The sequence below is a fragment of the Eublepharis macularius genome, chromosome 14 (genome assembly GCF_028583425.1).
Source record: "Eublepharis macularius isolate TG4126 chromosome 14, MPM_Emac_v1.0, whole genome shotgun sequence".
NCBI lineage: Eukaryota > Metazoa > Chordata > Lepidosauria > Squamata > Eublepharidae > Eublepharis > Eublepharis macularius.
The window spans coordinates 22,009,278-22,035,162 of record NC_072803.1 but is presented as its reverse complement, the minus strand read 5'-3'; the positions used below and the strand labels follow the sequence as shown (position 1 = coordinate 22,035,162).

The window sequence follows — 25,885 nt, the reverse complement described above, 5'->3', positions numbered from 1 at the left end:
CTAGTTCCTCAGTATACTTCATAATTCTATCTTTAATCAAAGTTTCCACTAATTCACCTGGAACAGTAATTAAGCTAACCATAGTATGATCTCCTGGAACTCCTCTAGACCCATTTTTAAAAATTGGCGTAATGTTTCCTGCTTTTTCATTCTCTGGATGGGAGGTGATTGTTTTATTTTACTTCATTTATACCCCACCTTTCTCCCCACTGGGGACCCCAAGCAGCTTATATCATTCCCCTTTCCTCCATTTTTTCCTCACAACAAACCCTGTGAGGTAAGTTAGGCTAAGACAGGGACTGGCCCACCAGCAAGCTTCCATGGCAGAGCAGGGAATCAAACCTGGGTCTCCCAGATCTAGTCTGTCACTCTATCAACTATACTATACTGGCTCAGTAAGCTGCGTATTTTTTTTAGGTGATCAGCAATTTTATATTTGAGCTCCATATTTATGAAGTCACGGGTGTATGCCATCTGGATCTAGTGATTTGTTATTTTTAAATTTGCCCACCAGCTCTTATTTATTTGACTCTGTTCTTCTGAATTTTTTCCTGAAAATAGTAGCTCCATACATTTCCTGCAGAGAAAACCAATGAAAGAATTCATTCCGTTTCTCTGCAATCACCGTCTTCCTGTTACCCCCTTTGTCAAATAAAAGCCTTCTGATATATTTGACAAAATTCTTATTGGAAGTCTTAATGTTTTTTGCGCCAACTTAGATTAATTTTGCCAGAAACTGGTGCTCTTTTTCATTCACCTTTGTTAGGCAAGACTTAATTTTTACGGCTTCCTTGACTTTCTTCATTAGACATGATGGCATTCTATTAACATCTGATGGTACCGTTCCTAATTTGTGGTATGCTTTCAATCTGAACTTCCGTTACTGTGGATTTTAAACCATTTCTAAGCATACCAAAAGAATATGAACCTCTTACCCTTGTATTCAGGTTTCTTTTGACCAGTCCGCTCATTTTTTAGAAGTTTCCTCTTCTAAAATCAAAATCTTCCAGCAAATTTGAACAACTCTCCATGGCCCACATTTCTGTAATTTCCAAGTGACTGATCTCATGATGGAGCACAATAATCAGCAAGGAAAAAAAGTTCTGATAACAATGAAGAATTGGGTCCCAGCATGTACAGAAGATTCCTATATCTGTCACCTCGTGGTACCAGTGTTTGAAAGCATCATTTACGGAGATGTTTTTTCCTGTGGCTGATATGCATGTCTCTTCATAAATACTGCACTAAAGATGATGAATTGACACTTGAAATGGTATAATACTCTCCAATAAAGGTAGAAGCCAAAGCACATTTGACAATTTTAATTAGATTGACTTGATTTTTACAGTTAGATAGATTTGAAGATTACAGCTTTAAGCATAAAGAGACCAGGAACTGTGAGTTCAATTAATGGATCTCTCCATGTTTTATGAGGAGAGTGGAATATAAATCTAACAAACAAACAAACATAAGGCCTGATTACATTCAGGACTGCAAAGTAGCCGGGAAGAGTGTAAAGCCTTGCCCTGATATATATATACACCTGTAAGTTTTCCCCAACGGGGGTTTATAGTGGGCCCTTGGAGCCATTTCAGGTTAAGAAAATGACAGGAGGGGGGAGCTAAACCTGCTGTCCCCCTTCGGCCTCTGCATACCTGGTTCTCAGAGCACAAAGACACTGAGGACTCCCTTCATGGAACTCCCAATGTCTCATCCTGTTGACGAGTATTTATTCATAATCGGGATGGTACATTTTTAATACTCCATTAAAGATTGCCGGTGAAGGTATTTTAAGTTTGTATAATTAGAGTGACCTATTTATGAGTATTCATCTCGAATGATATTGCAGCAACAGACAGGAAATGTGTCATCTGAATACATCCAAAGAGATGCAGTTCTCTTGGGTGTGGATTTCCAGCTCAGAAAATTTCCATAAGAGAGAACCGCTCTTTAAGATGAGAGCTCTTGAGCATGGGAAGTAAAACTAGACTGGTTTGCCTTCCCCTTGAGCACATCAAGAGAGTTTTTTCCTTCAACAGTGAACAACTACAACTATTTATCTGCAGCCCAGCATTAGCAGGATGTAGCTGTTTTTGAAAGGTAAATAGAGAGAAGGACTGTTTGGATTGGGGTCACAGTGCAGGAGAAGAGGTTAACCTTTTCCACTCCTTGCACCAGTTTTACTAATTTAGCCCTTTCCCCCCTTCTCCAGGGTTGCTCTGCAAAGGAAAACATATGTGCTCCTATAGGATGCCTATATATATTGCGAATGAGGCAGACATAAGCCCCAAGGGGGTAACTGGGATTGTGAATATGAGGAAACAATTAATTTCCTTCTCTTGTTCTGGCCCTGATCTGATATCCTCTGCCTCCCCGCTCCAGCATTCACAGCTCTTTATCCTTTAGTCTCTTCAGGCATCATCAGTTGGTGGACCCTAAGATTAAAGAGGCCCGAGCCTGAGCTCATCAGATCTCAGAAGCTAAGCAGGGTTGGTTAGTAATTGGATGGCAGATCTCCAACAAAGACCAGGGTTGCAGAGGCAGGAGATGGCAAACCACCTCTGTTCGTCTTTTGCCATGAAAACCCCACCAAGGGTCACCATAAGTCAACTCTGACTTGAGGGCCAGATTTCATTTTTCAAGATTAAAGAGAATCAGTACCAAAGGTAGGCATTTTAGAGAGGATTGAGCACCAAGAACCACAGATCCATTAACAATGAGGGTCCTTCCACTTATTCCCCATGATGGACCTAGCCAATATGGCTAAGCAGTGATAAAGTTGGCTCCAAGCAGCTTTCCCGCTCAATCTAATTCAATTCTCCTCCTTACTACAGCTACCATCCTGCATGGCTTTTGCATGTGTTGATCCCATGACTGTCACCATAGCTTTTCTGAGTGGTCAAAGAAGACTTCCCCTTCCCTTTTCTCCAGTGGAGAAACTGCCTGGGTCCAATGCATAATTTACATGAACCACTGTGAATATGGAGTGTGCTATACAAATTAGTTTAATGTGAGTCGTCCATTCAAAATGTTAGCCATATCTAGTGCAGAACTGCTCAAACTTTTAAAAGTGGAACGTACTTCTAAATTTAAGTTAACTTTTCAGGACTAACTTGCAAAGTTGAACCATGGTACTTTCCCCTTCCCTGACATAAAACACTAGACTCTTACACAAGTTAACGCTGGTCAATTTTTTTCATTTATATCTTTTAAAAAGTATATAGCATCATTGAGCAATTGCACATTCTGCAGATGCATACCCAGGTTTGCCATTGGGTCTCCCCAGACCTCCTCTCCCAGCTCACTCTCTTCCACCTCTTCCCTCCTGTTCTGTCACAACCAATCAGCAAGGGAGTCACGGCCCACTTTTGAGCCCCAATCTGCAGTTTGAGAACCACTGAGAGCAGAACCACAAGTGACAAAAGGCACAGATTGGACACTTGTCAGCTTCCCTCAAGTTTTGATGGGAAATGTAGGCAGCTTGGTGGAATGTTGGACAAGTGACAGTTGAAAAGTCCATTAGACAGCAGTCAGAGAGCGAAGCTGCGAGACCAGGATGCCTACATTTCCCATCAAAACTTGAGGGAAGCAGACAAGTGTCCAATCTGTGCCTTTTGTCACTTGTGGTTCTGCTCTGAGGTAGTAGTTAAGATCCACAATCCAACACAGTGTTAAGCCTGCAGAAACCCACTGATTACCGTGGGCCTAAATGCACTTAACATGGTGGTTCCCAGCCTTTTTGATATGGTGACCCACAAATTCAACTTTTCTTCGTATAGTGAACCATCCAGGGCTGGCCCAAGAGGCTGAGAAGGCCCTGGAGTGGTGGTGGAGCTGGACTGAGAAGATGCAGATGATGGCAGATTTCAAAGAGGTGGGTGGCCAAGAGCTCGATGTGGTACATCTCCCAGAGCAGGGTAGTGAGGCAGTGCAGGGGGCTGGGAAAGAGGTTGGGCAGCTGAAGGAGCAGCTGCCTAATTGCCAGACAGCCACCCCCCCCCCCCACCACACACATTACTGTTGCGAAAAGGGAGGGGAAGGCAAGAATGTGAGAAGCTAGAAAGTAAGGAAAGGAGAGGTAGCAAAGGGCGCCCAGGTCAGAAGCCACCATTAGGAATGGCTGGCCAGTTGCTTTCAGAGGCTTCAGGACACACTTTTGGGTTGCAACCCACAGGTTGAGATACACTGTAATAGTGTATTGCAACCTCCATATTTTAAAAAAAATCCTGCATGTAGGAATTTCTTCTCTGCAAAGTAAGCATAAAGATCAGCTGTTCTCCTATGTTTTATAATCTCACTTCGTTGATATAAGTGGCAATTATCACGATTCAGACAACCTCAAAGATCACTCAGCAACAGGGTTTTTTTTTTTGGTAGTCTGATCTCCACCCCCAACAAAATAAAGACGTTAACTGCTTAATTAAAATTGCCTCACTTACCACTTAGGACATATGGTTGCCATCCTCCAGGTGGTGGCTGAAGATCTCCCAGAATTACAACTGATTTCCAGGCCACAGAGATCAGTTCCCCTGGAGAAAATGGAAGGTCCGGGAATTGGACTCTATGGCATTGCACCCCAATGAGGTTCCTCCCCTCCCCAAAATCTGCTCTCTTCAGGCTCCCCCTCCCCCGCAAATCACCAGGAATTTCTAAATGAGAACTGGCAAAAATGCCATTCAAAAGAGTCAAATAACTTGCGTACAAGTGGACTTTTGCGCCCTCTAGAGGATCAAGGTGAAAACAAAAAGGAACTGTTTTCACACGTGATGCTAAAGTCCTTTCTGGATAGTGACAAAGACTTGGTACTCATCCTGATAAGTGTGATATCCTGTCTCCGTGTGGAGGATAGCATTGTCAGGGGAGGGAATCCTTGCTGCACTGAATAAGCCATACTAAGGTGCTGGAGAACACTTGTGTGCAGTAGCGTCCCCAAGGTGGCAAGCATCAAAATATTAAAAATGTTAACATTAAAGCGTTTAAAAGAAAGTATTTATAAAATTAACAATTCAGTATAAACAGACAAACACACTTAACAACACAATAAAGGAGGAAGGCCAATAGCAGTTACTAGAGGTATGCCAAACAAAACCAAAATCTTCACTTCCTGGTGGAAGTTAGAGGGATTAAACGTCCTGGGGAAGGAGCTCCACAGATTTGGGGCCATGACTGAGAAGGCTCTTTCTCAGGCTGTCACTCATCTAACCTCAGATGTTGAGAGGGCACCCAAAGCAGGGCCTCCAAACGTGGGACTTTTCGCAGGCAAAACGTACATAGTGTACCACTAAGCCAGGGCTTCTCCTTGAATATAGCATCTCTAACTCAAGAGACATATCCAAAATGGAGTGGGCTTATAAATTTTCAAGTATCTTAGGGTGGAGATTGGAGAGAAGGGCTAAGGAGAGAAGTGATACAAAGATTGGTTAAAGCTGGATGGAGATGGAAAGGTGTAGAAGCAATAGTAACTTCATTTATTTATTAATTATTTAAAACATTTAAATACCACATTTTCAGCCAAATAAGGTTCCCAAGAAGAGGAGCAGAAGACTGAAAAACGGGATCACACATCTGGCAATGTGGACTGGGACTCACAAAAGTTTAGGCCAAAATAATCTGTTAGTCTTGAAACTCTTTGTTATTTTGGCTAGTTTTTTGTTGTTGTTTATATTAGATGAGGTAAACAGGCATGATTTGTTTTTCCTGCTTTTAAATAAAATGTGTTTGTTCAAGTGTAGGTCTGTTGTCAGACTTGAAGATATCCATTCACATATTAGATTTACTCATGCTTACTTTGCTTGGATCACAATTCTTAAGAATGGTATAATCCCATAGGTTACAGTGATGGAACGTCAACTTTGACAGAGGGTGTTGGAAGTGAAGGGGGACTATAAGAGAGTCAGAGAAACATATATCTTTCCTTTCCACAGCTCTGATGCTATCCCTTGGAAGTGTAGATTGCTACTCTTAGGGAATCTTCCTTCCTTCTGGCTGACACCTTCTCTCCCTCTTCTGCCACTACACCATCTTGAAACTGTGAGGGCAGGTCATGGTTCCTGCAGCTCTCTCCATCCCAGGTTAGCTAGTTAGATTAGAATGCACTCTCTCCTCTTTCCTATCCTATATGGAGTTCCTTACAATAAAGGACACCTATTTCTTTACCAAAGGTAATTCAGGCTCCATGTGAATCTTGGATGATATACTCCTAGACAAGATTACAAATTTTTCAGAGACTGAATTTAGTTGTCATAGCAGATTTCAATTACCCTGATATCTGCTAGAAGTCAAACTCTGTTAAAAACATAAGATCTAATAAATTCATGACTGGTCTTGCTGACCATCTTCCAGGAAGGAGAGATGGAAACAAGTGGGTCTCTGCTATTTTGCACTTGATTCTCAACAACAGAGAAGAACTGGTTGATACGGTGAAAGTAGTGGTCAACCTGGGTAGTAGTATTAGTGACCACGTAATTTTGGAGTTTAAGATCTTGGATAAGGGAAAAACTGAACATAGTCAGGCATATAGGTTGGATTTTAAGACAGCTAAGTTTAACAAACTCAAAGTCATGCAGGGGAGAATCCCAGGGAAGTGGGTGGGAGTTTCTCAAAAGTGATATATTGAAGGCACAATCACAAACTATTCCAATAAGAAAGAAAAATGGGAGGTACCTAAAGAAATTTTGCTATATAGTCTGCTTACAACGGTACACTACATATTATTTAGTACTCCACATCAATAAACTGTGATAGTTGGGAGAGATTACATTACAGGGAATTATACATTTGTAATATATTTACAAAACAATGGTGCATGTGTCAGACAGACAGACAGACAGACAGACAGACAGAGAGGGTGAAGAGACACCATCAAGTTTCTGCTTCTGAATTATCTGGATTTCAGTAGCCCTTTACTAGCTGTGTGAAAGATAACAGAAAACTTGAGCTTAATCCTGGATCAATGTAGAGCTCACTGTTGTCCGAATACAGCATTCATCTTGGGTCCATTTCTTTTCTGATTTTAATTTTAAATTTGCATGGTTTTTAATTGGGGACACTGATCAAAAGATATACAGATTTAACTAAAATGGATAGGCGTAATTTTTCATAATGTAGGTACTTGGGCTGGAAAGGAAGAGAGAGGCTCTTCAGAAAAAGCTGGAATAAGGTTTCCAAGAACAGTACAGCAGCTTCTTCTAACTACTTTGAAGAGAATCATTAGGGCAAAGTGGCTGAGAGAGCAGTAGCTGACCAACTCCAGATCTTCTTGGGAAACTCTAGCACTCTAGACCCTTTCTAGTCTGGATTCAGACCAGGGCATGGGACAGAGACAGCACTTGCAGCGTTAGCGGATGATCTCCGTCTGAATATGGACAAGGGCCATGCTTCCTTATTGCTTCTCCTGGATCTGTCTACAGCCTTTGACACAGTAGACCATGCCATCCTGTTGAGGCATTTAGAAACAGAAGTGGGCATCAAAGGATGTGCCCTGAACTGGTTTAAATTGTTTCTCATGGAACAGACTCAAAGGGTTGCCATCGGAGATCAGCTATCTCCAGAATGGGAACTATCTTGTGGGGTCCCGCAGGGCGCAACCTTATCTCCCATGTTATTCAACCTCTACATAAAACCTTTAGGAGAACTGATTCACAACTATGGAGTTGGATGTCATCAAGATGCAGTTGATACCCAGCTCTATATCTCACTATCTAGGTCCCCACCAGATGCAGTAGAAATCTTAGATCGCTGCCTGACAGCCGTGGTGAAATAGCTGAAAAATAACAAATTAAAACTGAATCCAGACAAGACCGAAGTGATGCTTGTTGGGAAGTCAGAGATCATGAAAAACATTGTACTCCCCACTTTCGATGGAGTTCGTTTGACCCTTGCAGACTTGGTTAAGAGCCTAGGGGTTATACTGAATCCAGCACTACTACTAGAAAAACAAGTTAAGGCAGCTGCAAAAAATGCTTACTACAATCTCTCTCTAGCCTGGAAAATGGCCTTTTATCTCAACACGGCTAACCTGGCCACCTGGATCCATACTATGGTAACATCAAAACTTGACTATTGTAATGCACTATACATTGGTCTCCCATCTAAGTTAACTAGGAGGCTCCGATTGGTGTAAAATGCTGCGGCTCGGCTATTATCAGGAGCGAGCAGGAGCTTGAACATCACTCCCATCCTACAGTCACTCCATTGGCTACCTATCATTTACCATACTCAGTTCAAGGTATTGGTTATTACATACAAAACTCTTCACAGCCTTGGTCAGGCATACCTATGGGACCACCTCCCTCCCTATGTCCCTCCACAGCAGCTTCGCTCATCTGAACAGGGTCTCTTGCAGGTGCCAGCCTGTACATGGGTGAAATCAACAGCAGCCCATACACAGGCTTTCTCTGTGGTGGCCCCTACCCTACGGAATGGCCTGCCTGAGGAGGTCAGGACTGGACAGCCCCCACCTTCCTGGCTTTCTGCAAACAATGCAAAACTGAATTATTCAAAAAGTCCTTTTTTCCAGCTAAGAGGGCAGTATTGCAGGAAAGGGGTCCCAGATGTTTTGCTAATGAGTTAGAAACCATAGATTTCACCATTATGTTGCCTTACATATTGTTTTAAATACATACTCCTATATACTACCTGTGCTTTATGTTGTTTAATGTTGTCCTAGAATTATGTTGTTTCAGGAATTTCTCAACCCCATACTGTATCCTTGCTAATACTTTATCTTTGTAAACTTATATTCATTTACCCTATGACACTGTGTATGGAAATGTTCTTGACACTGTAGGGAAATGCCTGTCCTTGATCTTGCCACTAATTGTACTAATCTCACACTATGTAATCCTCGAGTCTCAGTGAGAAAGGCGGAATATAAATGACATAATTATGGATCAGTGAGATATATGGAATAGCATGTTAGATTAGGATCCAGGTGACCTTCAGCCAGCCACACCCTCTCAGCATAACCTACTTCACAGTCACTTTGGCCCCCCATTGGGGAGAAAACGCAAGGTATAAATCAATGGTACGTAATACATAATGTTGAACAAGGAAATTGAACTGCTGGGCAAGAGGCACTGCGCGGGATAAATGAATGTACAGCTATTGGCAGCAGCTAAGGGAATAAGCCCATTTTTCCCCTGCAGAGACTGGCACCTCGCCTGGAAGCTAACCAGGCTAAACAAGTGGCTGTGTAAACCAGCTCGGGATCAGTCGTTTGTACGCACGCGCGTCCCCAACCAACACATGAAAGGCAAAGCCCGGGCCTGAGGCCAGAACACTTCATCGCGCAGGCACAAGGCGCGATCACGTGAGGTGGAGGAGTGTGGAACAAATGGCGCGTCCCGGGACTGAAGCGTGTCACGTGGCTGCTCCAGCCCCTGCGAACAGAGGCCATAGAGCACCGGTTCTTTTGTCTGCAGTTGCGATTTCCAGGTTGCGTTTGAAGCCTTTGCCCTTTTCAGAGAGAAACCCAGAACTGCTGAAAGACAAAATGCTGCAATCCTCAAACACTTTCCTGGATGTAAGTCCCGTGGAATGAAATGGGATTTACAGCTGAGTAGACCCACTTAAGGGTTGTTCCCCAAATGTATGGGTTTTGTGTAGTGGTGATGTGGACCCCCCCCCCCCCAATAAAAGAGCCAGTAGTTTAATTTGTAACATAAGCTTTCAAGAACCACAGCTCTCTTCATCAGATGCATCTGACGAAGAGAGCTATGGTTCTTGAAAGCTTATGCTACAAATAAGTTAGTTAGTCTTAAAGGTGCTACTGGACTCTATCTACTATTTTGCAACTACAGACTAACACAGCTAACTCCTCTGGATCTCTGATCAGGGTATATACAGGCAAGTTTGCTAAGCTTTAGAACCAGCAGAAATCCAATACAACGCTGAGGAAATGCTGAAACACAGTGTAAGCAATTCTAAGCCTGACATATTAAACACCATAGAAACCACCCAGCAGGTTCACACCTGCAGTAACAGACAGTACGCAGTAGCAAAGTCTGCAGTCTCGATCCCTCTGCTGATGCATTTCCTTGAAGCCACTTTCTTACAGCACACCCCTCCCATCGGAGTAAAAAGCCCTCTAGAATAATTGTTTTGCATAGTTTGGGGGAAACCGGAAGAGTGGGTTTTCCATCTCATTATAGCTAGTCAAACCACCTTAACAAAACCCTGGCACTCCTCACCCCAGTGTGTGTTTGTTACATATTGTCCAGTTGCCTTTGACTTAGGGCGACGGGATGAATGAAAGACCTCCCAAGCGTCCGATGATTAACAGCCTTGCTTAGATCTTGCAAACGGGAGGCCGTGGCTTCCTTTATGGAGTCAAGCCAACTCACGTTGGATGCTTTCCTTGGTTTTTCCATTGAATACAATAGCCTCAGTTTTGTCACACGTGGTAAATTGTGAATGGTCGCCGCCTTTCCTTCTTCAATAAGATATTCCGTTACTTGCTGCCTCACACGATCCCTTGTCCCTGGCGTGCGGTTTTATTTCTTCCTTTCCGCACCGCCCTCCATAAAACCATGTGCTCTAAAAAAAAAAACAGGAAAGTGTACGCCGGGATGCCATTTTCCTTGGTCAAGAAGGTGCCATGAACTTTACCACTCTCCGTGCATGTTCAAATCATACCAGAAATCTAAAGAACGCCTTTTCCCCTATCTCTATGCGTTCCGCAAGGGGCGCGGCCCGTCTCTCGCTCACATGACGAGCCGAGAAGCGGTTAGGTTTGCGTGCGCGATGACGTCTCCGGAGACGCGAAGCGGGCGTGGTCAGCGGTTGGCGCTGTCAAGCTGAGCTCAGCGCCGGGAGAGGGAAGACCGTCAAGGCGCTGGCAGGTGAGCTGCTGGCCTGAGGGGAGGGCTGGGCGGGTCGCGGCCGAGGGTAGACGCGGCGTGGTGGGTAGGGGGAGCGGGCTCCGGCCTGGCTGGCGAACGTCTAGCACAGCAGCCGCTGATGGCCCCTCAGTGCTGACACCGGAGTGTCCTTGGGAGCGGCGTGACGGGGTGGGGGAGGCCAGAGCCAGGAGGGCGGCCGGAACACCCGCCCTGGGTTAGGGTTGCCATCCTCCAGGTGATGACGGGAGATCTTCCGGAATCACAACTAATCTCCGAGCTACAAAGGTTAGTTCCCCTGGAGAAAATGGCTGCTTTGGAGGGGGGGCTCTATAGAATGATACCCCATTGAGGTCTCTCACCTACTCGAATCCTGCTTTCCCAGGCTCCACCACCCAAAATCTCCAGGAATTTCCCGAACTGGAGTTTGGCAACTCTAGGTGAGGGAACTGGACCCTTTCCCATGTCTTTATTTATGCATTAGGCTTCTTTCACCCCATTTTCCAACTACAGATATTTTAAAAACCCGAATACAGTTGCCAATTAAAAGTGCTCTCCTCCAGGGACAGGTGTGATGAAAGGGTGCTATCTCCTTCTTCTGGTGGCTGTAACCAGTTTCCTCTAAAAGTTCCCCTCTGCCTAACTGCCATCGGCAAATGGTTCTTCGTCCCTTCTCCTCTCCTGTCGTCTTATTATGGCTTTTGATAACTGGGGGCAGGTTTCTGTGGCTCTCTATCTGTATAACTCTCAAGTTTTTAGGTCAAGTTAGCAGTTTTTAAAATATTTTATATAGCATCCTTAACTGCATGGTACTTTGAGGAGGAAATGACAAGCTATGGGCCCCCAGACCCAAGAACTTCACTGTAAAATTCTGTCCAGGTAGTGTGGGACTGAGATGGGCACAAGGGTCAGTAAGGAGAATGTGTGTTCAGTTGGAATGCAGCCAGTGCTGCTTGTTGGGCTTATTGCTAACTTGATGTTCAAATTGGGCTTAATTCTAGCAGGTGATGATAGCTAAAGTGGGTTCTTAATAAGACTTTACAGGAAATAGAAGTCACCTCACAATGTGTTCTTTTCTGTCCTGGCCAAGATCTAACGAGACTTCCTGCCAGGGAACAAGTAAATCTGAAAATTTTGCCACTCAGCATCTGGAGTGATAATTAATGTAACACAGACCTGCTCCTTAATATGCCAAAGATGGTGGTGGAAGGGGAAATCATCCTGTTCCCAAACCGATCGCCATGTGTATTTTTAAAAGTTAAAGTTCAACTAAATGAAACATTGAGAGGAAGAATGAAGATTTTCTTTAGGTGGCGAGGAAAGCTTTCAGGTACTGGTGTAATTGTCTGAGCTTGCTAATATTTACCCAGTCCATCAGTAGAAGGGCGGCAGGTCTCTGATAGAGGATCTGCTTTGCATATAAAGGATCACAGATTCAGTGTCTAGTTAAAAGGAACAGGTAGTAGGTAATGTGAAGGACCTCTACCTGAGACTCTGGAGACTGCTGACACTAAACATTGACAGTGCTGTCCTTAGTAGACCAATGGTCTGACTTGGTTTATGGCAGCTTCTAGTGTTCATCTGAAATACTTTATAGAATTGAGACCTGTGATACACAAATTCAGATGAACGTTGAGGAACTCACAAGCCTCTGTACGTTGGATTCTGCATGTGGCTGCTGCTAGAAAAGTAGGGTGAGTTCATGTGGCCAAGTGTAATACTTCCATTTTCCTTCTCATTCTCTGTTTCTTCTGATACTTGCTTTCATTTCTCAAAGTGAAGGTACTTCTGCCTTCCCTTTTACTTCTGTTGGTGGAGCTGTTGCTGGGGCTATTAAGCAAATAATGAAGAAAAATGGAGCCTCGAGTGCCTGTTGCCTAGCTGTGGCTATTTTGTGGAAAGCCACCGCCACTCCGCCCATTCCATTGCCTCCACTGCATTATTATATTGTCTTTAGTACATCTTGACTCCAACTTGAAAAATGAGGGAGAGGGGAGTTAGGATGAAGGGTACTGGGAATGAAAAAGGAGGTAAGAGGGAGTGTGAGTGAAAGACCAATAACTAGGGAACTTGAAAAGTCTAGAAGCAGTGCAGTACACGAATGCCAAGAATCATTTCATCACCTGCTATTTCACTCATGGGCGACACATTGGGGATTAGTTGTATAGCGTGGTAAGGTTTGTAAGTAATGGCACTGTTTTGAATTCAAGGTTCTGCTGGGTTGTAGCTGTTTATCCTGTCCATGTACTCTGTCCGTGTACTCTTGCAGCAGTAGAGAGAAAACTGCAAAGTGGCTATCTATTTGTCCAGGCTGTGATATTGTACAAGTTGCCAGCAAGTTTTCAAAATAGTTCATGTATAGTGAGACCCTTCGAGATCTTTCTCATGCAAGCCTATTAAGTAAGCTGCACTTTTCATCTTGGGCTGAAATATTTGTTCCATCTCTATGCTCATTCCTCTGCTTGAGTACATTGCGTAAATTTAGCAAGACCTGTCTTTGACTTCTGTTTTCTTCCTGTTATGTGACTTCAGTTATTGCGTATAAGCAAATATAGACCATTTAGGAATGTTTCCTGCTAACCTTACCAGACACCTTAAGAGTGGAATTGTTGATTATATAAAAGTAAATTAGGTTATAGCTTGCAGGTAATATCCACACTATATATAATTATTATTGTTAATAGTGTACAACAGGCCTATAATGACTCACTTTAATGTATACATCCTGCCTGAGCAGACGTACCTGGAAAAGGGAGTGCTTAACATGTGCCATAAGCAGTTACACCTCATGCTGCATACTAAACATAAATTTGCTCTAGATTATCATATTTAATGTGTCATTCTCCTCCCAAGTGACAGGGATGCATAACTGGAGCTCTGAGCTGCCTCATTTTCCTCTACTGGGGGGATCTCCCCACAGTTCATCTCTCCATCTGCAAATTTTTTAGGACCCTTGGCTCTTATTTTTAGCTATTACTTATATTTTTATGAGATAAATTTACATTCTTTATGGCCAAAGTTGTTGAAATCTCTCACAATTATTTTATCCATCCATGGAATAGTTTCATTGTAAGACGCGATAGAAAACCATTATTATTGCAGTACAATTCCTGCTTTTCTGTATGTGGAAAAGAACTTTGTTGCAGACTCAATTGGGTCCATCTGAAACCAAAACCATAGATGTTTTTTTATATTTGAAGCACTGGATTCTCTCTTTAGGAGTGGTGCCATACTTCATGTACTAATCACAGTCGGTGTGGGTCTATATGTGTTTGTGTTTACAGCAAACAGTAACATGTGATCAACCTATGTGTTTCTGAATGTTTACTTTTGCGTACTTTCTGCAGTATGCTCCAGTGTACCCATAACAATTGTACTTATTGAGCACATGAAGTTCGAAAGAGTCTCATGTCCTCTATGAAGTGAATTTTTTTTGAAGCACAAACCATTGAATTTGTATAGTTGACTTGTTCTTAAAAGGGAAAAATGTAGCTTATGTATGATGGCTCTAAAGAATGTTCCTTAAAGGCCTTCCTCGCCCCCTTTCTCGGGTGTTAATATAGTATTATTGATACTCAAATAGTTATTTTGGTGAATTGATTGCTGGTTATATGACCTCCTTGTCTAATAGCAGATAGTCCATGAAACCAAGGCAATCCTTATGTAAGTGCCTGACTACTTTTTAAATTGCATTGGGTATCATCTGCTAAAAATAACAAGAGTGACGACCTTTTCCTCCCCAGGCCAGTAGAAATCAGGTCACACATGACCCTTCACATTTTTGTTTAGGAGCAGTACAGGGTTCAGGAGAAAACCTGAAGCAAACAGGTTACAAGTGCCTGGAGTCAGGGTTGTCACCAAGTCAACTGAGTTCACAGGATGGAAAAAGGGTTTCCATGTGATATGGTGCTCTGTAGTAGCTTTTGCAGGATTGGAGGCTGAAGTTTTCTAGAAGATACAGAGTGTTTGCAACTGGATTCGTCCATTCAAAACCAATCCAAACAGTAGCCATGGCATAATGCTTTTATTATGATCAGTTAGAATTTGCAAGGTAACTAGCTAGCATTGGAGTTTCACCTGAGTGTTCCTCAGACTGGATATTAAACACATGAGGAATTAGGGAGAAACAAAAAAAATGTTGCCAGTAAAGGACACAATAAGAATCCTATCAGAAAGATGTGATAGTCCTAAGATGATGGTGTACAAAGCTATTTAGGAGCTAGTTAAATTATTTTTTGCCCAGTACAAAAAAATTCAGGCTGCATCACAGCATGCTGAGATAAAGAAGCAAGACTTGCTGTCTCTTTGGAAATATAAATACCAACAGTTATGTGGATCAGTCTCAGGTAACTTTATGCTGCATTATGCTGCATGGTTATGAACAAAACAGCACCTTTAAAGGAAGTTATTTTCGTATATCAAGAATGCCCAACTGGCAATTTGTGTTGCTGCGTTACCTCCCCCCTTCCCTTTCATTCTCCGTGCCACTTTCAGAGTCTAAGGCAGCACTTCTTACCAGTAGCAGCTGCTTTTTGGGGGGGAAAGTCATCTCTCTGCAGTGGTGATAGGAGGGTTGCTTGCCAGGTTCTTTGGCCAAGAGAAACAGTACATTGATGTCATGGGGTAGAGGTCCAGACTGAAGAAGGTGGCCACTGCTGTAGTAGATGAATCCGATCGTTCCAAAGACGCTCACGGCAGAGTCTTAGCCAGGAAAATTGCCATACAAGCAGTAATTATCAGATTGGGGAAGAAGAATTGTTTTATGTTGAGGCAATTTAAAGCAGTGTTTCCATTTTGGAATTCATAATTTCTACAACAAGCATGCTTGCTACCTAGTTGTTGGAACAGGAAACTAAATTGAACCTTTGCTACCTAGGACCATCATTCAAAATCTTGGTCATGCAGGACACATATCTTATGAAATACAGAATTGTATATGTAGCAAAGTGAAACAACAGTTGTGAAACAAATCAGTTTGTTGTGTATGCAGAGTTGCTAAGCGAGTTACATACCTAAGGCTGAGGTCAGATTTTAAGGGATCCTCCTGATACAAAGAGTTGGGTTATATATATGCACATATATAGAAAAAGTATAATATAATATTTGTGAAGCTCCTGAAGTGGCTTAATCATATGGGTTATGGATTCTACTTCACAAACTTTGTATTAAATGAAATCTAAATTTAAAGCAACATTATAGTTCAGAGAAAACACAATATTACAAAGTTAAAAATAAGACACTTTGGTTTCAAAATAGGTTATTTTTTGAGTTTTGTTCAATTGAACTGTAGTTTTTTTCAGACATGATGAAAATAACTACTGTATAGTAGCTAGATTCAGAAGACAGAGTCTCATGTTAACACTATTATGAGTAGCGATAGCAAATAAGTGCTGTTCAAACCAGTTAGTTATCACTGGTAGTTTTTGCTATTGCATAAACCGCTCTGACAGATGATCAAAGCTAAAGTGGTGGGATACAGTTGAAGAAACTTCATGGATTGAAACTCTCGGATTAAGGGTAGTAAAGTGGCCACTGATCTATCTGTGAAGTGTATTGAACTTGTAAATGACTAAACTGACTAATGCTTTTGTTTGCTTGTCTTTAATACTGCTTGGAAAAGCTCTAATTCTTTTTTCTTTTAGACTTTAAACGCCCTTGCTGACTTGATAAAGAACAAGTTCTTGCCACGCGCTAGTGGATCTTTGCACAGTATTGTATAAGATGCCGCAGTAATATTGTTCTAATATTACTAACAGTGCAATCCTAAACAGACTTACACCTCTTTGGGCTTAGAAGAGTGTAACTCTGGTTTGGGCTGCACTGTTAGTGGCATAATGTAGCTCATTTAATTAGGGTGGTATAGTGCTTAGATAAAAGAGAGGCAGCATGTATAGTGGTTAGAGCATTGGACTAGGATCTGGGAAACCCAGGTTCGAATCTCCACTCTGCCATTGAAGCTTGCTGGGTGATCTTGAGCTACTCACACATGCTCACCCTAACTTACCTCACAAGGTTGTTGTAAGGATAAAATAGAGAAAAACAAGATAAGCCACTTTGGTATGTTTTATAAAAAACATCATTCTCAGTTCTCAAGAACTTGAGGTAGTCTTGAATAATCCTCTTTTCTTTAATCTTTAAACTTCTTTCCTAAAGTTTAACTATCTCACTGACTGAAATCCTAACCATGCAGATTTTCTATCTCAGTGACTGATTTTCCAAACACTCTGCCTTTTTGGAAGCTATCATACAAAATGCCTCTTCCATATATGTAAGAAGGTGGAATTTAAAGCTTAGGCAAATTATCTGTTGGGGAAGTGAGTTGCAGGAGTAACTAGACAAGGGCTGAGGTGGGTGCCTGATGTCTTTGATCTGATGCCTTTCATTATGATGTTATCACAGGAATTTTGAAGCATGCTGATTATCTTTCCCCATTCTGTTTAAAGGAATACTCTGTCCTGTTCCAGTCACTCAGTTCTCACTTGGTCTCAGTCAAGTCTGTAGCTGTGTTCAAACTCAAACCTAATTTGCTGCTATGCTTGCTCACCTTGTCCTTTTTCTCATTACATGTGAAGCACAGTTAAAGGCTTCCTGGTTTGGGAAACATTAGTCAAACTCCACTTTCCTGGGCACCTGGACAAATTGGACCGGGTGCTTTAGAAAGCAAGTTTGTGAGGAGGAAGCAAATGCCAGTTTACCATGGTGCCTACATTAGGACATCGTGGCAAATTGGGGTTTCTGAAACCCCAGAAAGCCTTTGATTGTGCTGCACCCATGAGTGGAGGGAAGAGACAGCATATGAGAACAACAAAAGCCAGGTTCGTATTCTTTGCAGACAGGGATTGGTTGGTTTAACATCTGAAGGCAGCTTTTAACAAAGAGTTTTCTGAACTGATTCAAAGAAAGGGATTAGATGGATCTACAGTTACTAGGCTGAATTAGGCCTTAACTATAATTACTTTGCAGTTAGCATTGACTTTAAGGGGAGGGAAATGTTTACTATTACCACTTGTTAGGATTTGCTGAATAGGAAAGACATAATTGATAATGTCTCCAAGATGACTTTTTTGTAAATCTTCCAGTAACAGAGAATTGTGCAATGTTTTGAGCTCACCAGCTTCACTCAAGATCGGTCAGGAGGCTATGATTTATAGTGTGAGCATTTTGTTTTGTTTGATTTATACCCTGACTTTCTCCCCATTGGAGACCCAAAGCGATTTACAACATTTTCCCCTTTCCATTTTATCGTCGCAACAATTCCATGAGATGGGTTAGGATAAGGGTATGTGCATCCAATTTTGTGCTACTTTGACATTTTTGACCTCTACAAAAATTGGAGTATTTAACTGTAGGAAACTCCAGTTTTGTCAGGAAGAAAAGGCTGAGGTTTTAATTTAGCAGTCGGTTAAAGTATGCTTTTGGCTATTCCCATATACTATGTTCCTTAGCATACTTTGAATTGAAGAATGGTTTGGAAAACTCTACTGAAGTTAATTTCCCAGAGTGTGACATTTTAATGGCTCTGCACATTCAGGCAGGGAACGATGATGCTCATGTTATGGAATTGTATGATGCATACAGTGACTGGATTGATAGTTCTTTGATGGGAAGATTTAGATTATTGCGGTGAGGCATTGGGTGAAGAAAAGGCAACATTCATTGGAAACAAATACAGATGCTAACATGGTCCTACCATGCGACAGTGATATATTGCCTGCACAAAACTACTGAGTTCAGTTTCTGGCAACTCAGGTTATGGGTTATGTTATAAGCAGACTAATGTCTGCTTATAATATAGGAGAGCTGATGCCAGTGGGATCATACAGTACTGGGGCAGAGGAGTCAATACCTCTGATTTACATTTGTGGAGACAGATGATTGGCCCGTTAGAAATACCATGCTGAACTCGGTCTGATCCTGTAGCTTTTGCTACAGTTTATTTCAGACACTGGATTACTTTTATCATTTAGATTTGTCGTTTCCAACTGTCTGACCTTAGTCTTGGGACATTGACTTCAGTTAATTTCACCAACAGTGTCTTCTGTACAACCTAGTGGTCAAGCTACTGAAGTATTCGCTGCATCATCTATCAGACGCAATTCAGAGCAGCTCATTGGATCCATTGTGTTCAACTCTGCATTAAATTGTGGCCATCATTCCTCTTATTATAGCAACAGGTTTTGACTTGCTCCACTCAGTTGTTGGTGAGTTAAGTGAGAAATAGGAAAGAAATTTAATTATGAAGTTCCTCTGCAGATATGGAAACAAATGGTGGAAATCAGATACAATTACATCTTTGTATCCTATGAATTCTTCTTTAATGGCTAAGTCATTCTTTATTCTTTTCCCTACAGGAACCTGTCTGTGGCTGCAGAACAAAAATGTTTCACTTAAGGACTTGTGCTACTAAATTGAGGCCTCTAACGGCCTCACAGACTGTTAAGACAATTTCTCAAAACAAACCAGCAGCACCAAGGACGTTTCAACAAATCAGGTGCTATAGTGCGCCTGTTGCTGCTGAGCCATTTTTGAGTGGAACTAGTTCGAACTATGTGGAGGAAATGTACTATGCTTGGTTGGAAAATCCCAAAAGTGTACATAAGGTAAGGAGCAGCCTCTCTCGGATACAGCTTTCTCTCTCTTTACATGCTGGTGCACAGATATGAGCACTGATTTTTCAGGTAAGTACAGGTTATCTTGAAGTGGAATTCAGCTGGCCAAAGATCCTGGAGTTGTTTTGAATCCATTCCACTTTGCAAGAATGGAAAACGTTTGACTGCCAAAGGACAACAGCCATGAGATCGTCGACCTTGGAATGGATTTGGCAAGTTTATAGCTGCCTTCCCTGGAGGAATAATTTCCTGGCTCCAGCATGGATACAAACAAGGATAAGCTGCTTCCCTTGGGTGCCCATTGAAGAAATAATCATGATCCTGTTTGCAGTAGTTTGAGTAGAACCTTTCGGATAGGAAAGAGGCACTAAGATATGTTCTACCATTATGTTCAAGCTCTAGTAGTTTTGAGTCATGGACCTAAAATTTTGTGAATATTTTATCTTGGGTAATACTTGATTACTTGCTAGTTCTTAGTTTACTATAATCCGCAGGAGCTTATATTGCCAGATGGTACTTAAACTTAGGGGGTGACCTTGATGGTGCTGTCATTACTTTTTGCTGTGATAGTTGCATGTGACTGTTTATTCTACAGTGTGCTCAAAACCGCAGCAGTGTCCTGATTTCAAAGTCATTGTGCATTTAATCCCTTGGAAGTCATAACTCTTAATATAATATTTTTAGGGTTACCCTAACTATGTATGGGTAGTTTTCAAAGCAGTAGGGCATGATAGTAAAAATATAAATAAATGTAAAAAATGGACAGGATAATACTTACTGGTACTGAACTAGATTAGGTGCAGAATCTGCTTCTAAATAGACTTCCCATCCATCCATGCACTGGAGAGAGGCTAGTGATTAGTGTAGATTAGAAGTCTTTTAAAGGTGTATTTCCAGTTAACCAAAGAAGATTCTCTCCTCCTTGATGCATACTGGTCTTTTGCTTAACCGTCCCAATGGGCAAAAAGTAGCTGACGTTATGTTGGATTACTCAGTGGCCACTGCTTTTTACAATTTATTGTAAAGAACGTTGGACTAAGGTAAATCCTGGTCTAGATGAGCAAGGCAGGTTCTTAACTAGCAGGTCGATTTAACACAGGTTTGTCAAGTCTTAAGAGATTCTGGTGTTCTTTCTTGTTTTGTACATTTAAAGCCTTTCGGAAGACTGCATAGATCCTAGTGAGGGGGGGGATCATAGGTCATGCAGAACTGAAATTAACATACCCCTCCCTTATTGTACTTAAGTTTTAGTTATTTGTGTGTCCTGGGAGAGAGAGCTTCTGACTTGAGTTCAGTGAACCATAGTGCACAGAGCCATAAATAGACACTCCTTTTTTTTTAAAGGCATGTGTTTCCAGTAAGGGACACCACCATAACACTGCTGAAATGGTATCAATAAACTCCAGTACCTCATTCTAAATATGCTTAGGATTTATGAATATTTGGCAAAACAGAATTCTGGTTTACTTCAGTGATGTCACCGTATCAGGAGAAACGTGTTTGCTTAGAAGATTGCAAAGCCTTCCCCCTGGGGATTTTATCTGCATAGCATGGCCTCCCTTCACTAGTAGATATATGACAGCAACACCTGAAAATTCTTGTGGCCATTTCCTTGGATTAAATACTTCTTTTAAAATGCTGATGTGCAGCTTAAAATCAAGCCAGAAGTAGCCAAGAGCCCAATTGCTACAGAGTGGGGAAACAACAGAAAAGCAGCAAGCAAATAAAACCTTTGATCGCAACCAAACTCCTTGTTTGACAAAGACTTTGCCTAACACTCAAACAGAAGGTGCCAGACAGATCTCCCAGATCTCTCTTAAGGAGTTTGAAAAATGGGGCATACATCCTTTTCCTGGTTGCCACCTATCTTATCTCAGGAGCTGGGGCAACCAAAGAAGAATCTTGAAGGATAATCTTAGCACATAAGCAGGTTGGAGAAGGAGGTGGTAGCAGTTCTATAGCTATCCTCAGCCCAGGCCATTTAGCCCAGCTTTAGAGGTCAAAAACAGCACTTTGAATTTTTCTGGGAAACAAGCTAGAATCCAGTGAAGGTCTCATAATATAATAATATATCGTGTGTCATATGCTTATTAAAATATGTTCTGGTTAATAAGCTAAGTAATATATTTTTAACTTTTCAAAGACCTTGCCCTGTATATTACAATAATCAAGCCTGACTATTACTAGAGCGTGGGTAACTGAGGCAAGATCACTGAGGGCGTCCCTCAGTGGAATGTGGTTCAGGTAGGTAGTCAGTATGCAACACTAGTACCTACATAAGTTTTCTGAAGAAGTGGACAAGTGGATATTGGATGGTCATAGAATTTGCTCTTGTGAACTGAGCTTGTGTACTAGGTAAGTTTATATCAGCCAAGTCATCTTTTTCATCCAATAGGAACAAGCCTTCTGTTTGAGAAGGGGCGAACATGAAGTAATCCAAACTAATGCTTGGGGGATGTGTGGGCAGATCTGCTGATCTAAGCCAAAAATCTAGTGTGCAGACTTTTGAGAGCGTGAAATACGCAATGTTAGGGGAAAGTAATGTGGCAGTTGGATGTTTTGTTTGTTTTGGTGCAAAATTCAGATTATTCTACCTAGGGTTGATCTAGCAGAAAGTTAGGGGTCAATATCTGTTCAGGTGACAGTCAAGTAAGGGCTGAAAGTTAAGAGGAGCAAACAGCTGTGGAACACATTGTAATCCTCTCACCATTTAGAGACCATTCCCATATTCCCTTATCTACATTAAACATGACTGGATTGATACTTGCTTAAAGAACACACTGAGATTATCAGAAAGTAAAACTGTCTCTAGGTAAGATTCCACACACATTACTATAAATACAGTTTAAAGTGCAGAGCTGTATAAAGACCTTTGAAAGCCATGAACGTTTGTTTCTCAAGATGTATGCAATTAAATGCAGAACTAGACTACTATGGCTGTCATCATTACTGGTGTTTCCCACAAACATGTGAAGCATAACATGAACATAGATAAATAAGATGTGCGTACAATTATTTGGGAATCCTGTGTAGCGCCTGTTCTTCCTGCTGTAATTTCTATGCAGAGCTGTATCACGGATTCCTTTTGTTTATCAGAATTCTTCTATCCAAGGCAAGTGAGCAATATGGAGCCTTTTAAGAGGAGCTTGGCAGCAGTTTTCAGGAGTTATTAGTCAAGGTGCAGGCTGGAACTTACTGATTGTGCATTTAAACTCCAAATATAAAGTAGCCCACAGTTGCCTTTAAAAATAAATAAATCCTGAACTACTTGACGGCTGTACTTCCATGTAGCATTAAAAGTTGTTCTAGCCCTTGTCCTCAAACTACCTCAGACCTGGCCTTCTCCCAAACCTTCCTTCAACCTGATAAAGTGGTGTTGTTGTCTTGGTAACTGTCCTTCCATTGCTAGTTCTACCCTAAGCCTGCTGATCTGGTTTATATGCCAGTGCACGCTGACCTTCAAACAGTCCCTTGGCTTTCACTTTTGTCTTATCTCAACAGACTCGAGTTATTTCCCCTCAGAAAAGTTTAGAGGTCATACATGCTGGTGCAACTCTCCTGAGCTGTGAACTCTCAGCAGCTCAAAGTTCAGAACACTCTAGAGTCACCAGGATAATCTGATTTATGCCGTAACGTGCCAGGCTTTGTATCCAAAGGGCTTTCCTAAAGATATGTTTAATGTCAGAGATCCAAGACAGAATATATCTCCCCTTAAAGGAAAAAAAACAAATTCCACTGGAAATGGAACTGGTACATCTTTGGCAAGCACAGCATGGAAAACCAGGTTTAGCTATCAATTCTGAACTTGAGGCTGAATGTCCTTGATGTTTTAATGAAATACTGAAGTTGGGTAACCCATTTTAACACTATCTTGGAAGTGCTAGAGGCTGCCACAGCCCATTTTTACTAGCACACCTTGCTGCATATACCCATGGTAGCTGTTTTCTAATCTAGATAATTTTCCTATGGTTGCTTACAAGGTAATCTTATTATTTATTTACTTCATTCAGTTTGGCTGAATGTGGTTAGAGTGTTGGACTGGGGTGTGGAAGACTCTGGTTTGGATTCTGCACTCCCCGCCCCCCACAGCTATGAAAACTTGCTGGGTGACCATGGGCCAGTCACACACTCTCAGCCTAACTATTGTCATGAGGAGGATAGACTGGAGACAATGAGAATACAAGACAGAACCTTTATTGGCATAACCGTAGCAGTGTTGAAAACAGGCGGAGCCTGTTAATTGTTAAACATTCTAAACACACTTCTCCTCTTGTATACACGGTAAAGGAAGTTTGCCACCATTTCAGTGACTTCAACCTTGGTTGAGGCCAAAAAAACTCACTATCTTACTCTCAACAGATTTGCCCTCCAGCGATTGCAGTAGGTAATCCAAATAAAATGCACGTAAATCATCATAAAATCTGCACGATAAAAGTACGTGGGCTGTATCCTCGATTTCCAACATCCCACAGGGGCATAACCTTTCTCCAAATGGGATTTTTTTGAATCTCCCAAATAGTACAGCAGAAGGGAGCACAATAAAACGGGCCAACATAAATGCCCTTCGAATACAGGGATCGATTAAACAGGAAAAATACTCTGCCAGCGCATCACTAAATGGAATCCCCCATTGAATAGGAGAGCAATGTCCCGAAGCGAGGCTTCTAAGGTCTTGCATCTCCATGTCAATTAGCCTCTGTTTAATCCTAATAAAAGCATTCTTCTCAGATAAAAGGTACAGATCTTCTATGTTGAGCCCCATCAATGTAATTTTCCTTTCGATATAGTTCAACCAGTCACACGTGTTAGACTCGCGTAACATATACATTATGAGACTATTAGGCCCGCTTCGAAAATGTAGGCAAAGCCAGAATTTGAAGGTTGAGGTCCATGCCTTTGTAACTAAACATCTCTGGTTTGTCTCGAGGCAAATTGCCGCATAAAGTATGCAAGCTGGAAGCCCCAAGATTTTCCTAAGAAATTTAGATTGGACTCTTTCGATCGCTTCGTTGGAAGTGGAAATCCAAATAGGAGCTCCATAAAGTAGCTTAGTGCATATTTTATAGTTAAACACTTTAAGACATGGAGAATAATGTAAGCTGCTTTGGGTTTTCATTGGGGAGAAAGGCAGAGGTATAAATGTTGTAAATAAACACAATTCCTCTATTGCCTGTCTTTCTCCTTGAAACTCAAGGAGGATTACAAAGTATTTTTAAAAATTCAGTCAGGCAGCATAACCAATTAACAATGCAGTAGGGCTGCAATTACAGAATTGGAAAACAGTGCAATCAGAAAACTGCCGTAAGACATGGCATATAAGTCAGAAAATGGATTACAGAGACAGAACACAGTGCAGTAAAAACACAGCGATATGTACAATAAACATTGCTATAGTCTACAATCCTATGGCCTTATAAAAGCAACCTCCTCAGCTGTTTCATTATGCTACAGTTATTCAGGCAACCACACTTGTGGCTGTTTACAAGCTTGCCAATAAAATAGAATGCTAAACTGCCTCATTATCAATATATATATTCAGCTGTAATCTAAGCATGCAGATGACGAAGAGCAGAAGAGTTTATTTGGCAATGGCTTTTAATTTAAACTTAAGTGTCACTCAGCATTATAGCTCATCACATAAGGACCAAATGCAAGTCACTGTTAACAAGTTTAAGTAGACTGTTTGCAATTTAATGCTAGTTTCCTTCACTGATTGATCTTCATTCTGTACAGCCTGCACCGTGCAAAGTGGTTAGTGGAGAGGTAGTGAAAATGTGTTTCTGTACAACAGTGATAGAAAGAGATAAGACATGGAACTTTATTGAGCTCTACACGTATAGATAAAACAAATACACTAAGGTATCAGGATTGTATAGTATGACATTTTGAATAGAATTAAGTGCGTAGAAGTGTTTGAGATATCTACATAAAATGACTTAATTCCATTGCAGTGATACTAATCAAACATTACTGTGAATGAGATCTCCCAACTATTTACTGGAGAACAAAGAAGTAAATATTGAACTCCTGACACATCCTAAGAAGATTTTGGCAGGTCCAGTTGCTCTGGATGAAGTGCTAAGAATGCAACTGAAAAGGTTGCCTATGGCCATCAGCATTAAAAATGTGTAACTAAGAGGCTTTCTATTGGTTTTGTGCTTCTGCCACACAGCATAGAATCTTTTTATAAAGTGAAGTTTTATTTTCTGAAAATCTCCATGTATTCTTAAAGTAGATTTATTTCCAATCAAGATCAATGCAGCCAAAGCCTGCTGAAATAAACAAAAGGAATATGAGGATGATTTCTCAATGGTTAAGGAATGCTAAGAATGTGCATTCCTGTCATTTAGTCCTAATTTGGTTGTCAACCAGGTTAAAAAATTGCCCTGGCTGCTACTGCTTTCTAAGGACGAATAAATACTCCAGAAGCTATGTTGG

At 41.5% G+C, this 25,885-nt stretch overlaps 1 protein-coding gene across 3 annotated transcripts in view; it reads left to right on the top strand.

The window, feature by feature from the left end:
- The first annotated feature begins 10,772 nt into the window (after nucleotides 1-10,772).
- The window catches only part of OGDH (oxoglutarate dehydrogenase), a 65,227-nt gene continuing 50,114 nt past the window's right edge, over nucleotides 10,773-25,885 (top strand). For all 3 annotated transcript variants that reach the window (XM_054998524.1, XM_054998523.1, XM_054998525.1), the window contains exons 1-2: nucleotides 10,773-10,841; nucleotides 19,190-19,438. In XM_054998524.1, coding sequence (XP_054854499.1) covers nucleotides 19,217-19,438 — 222 coding nt within the window. In that variant the 5' untranslated portion in view covers nucleotides 10,773-10,841; nucleotides 19,190-19,216. The remainder of the gene's footprint in view (nucleotides 10,842-19,189; nucleotides 19,439-25,885) is intronic.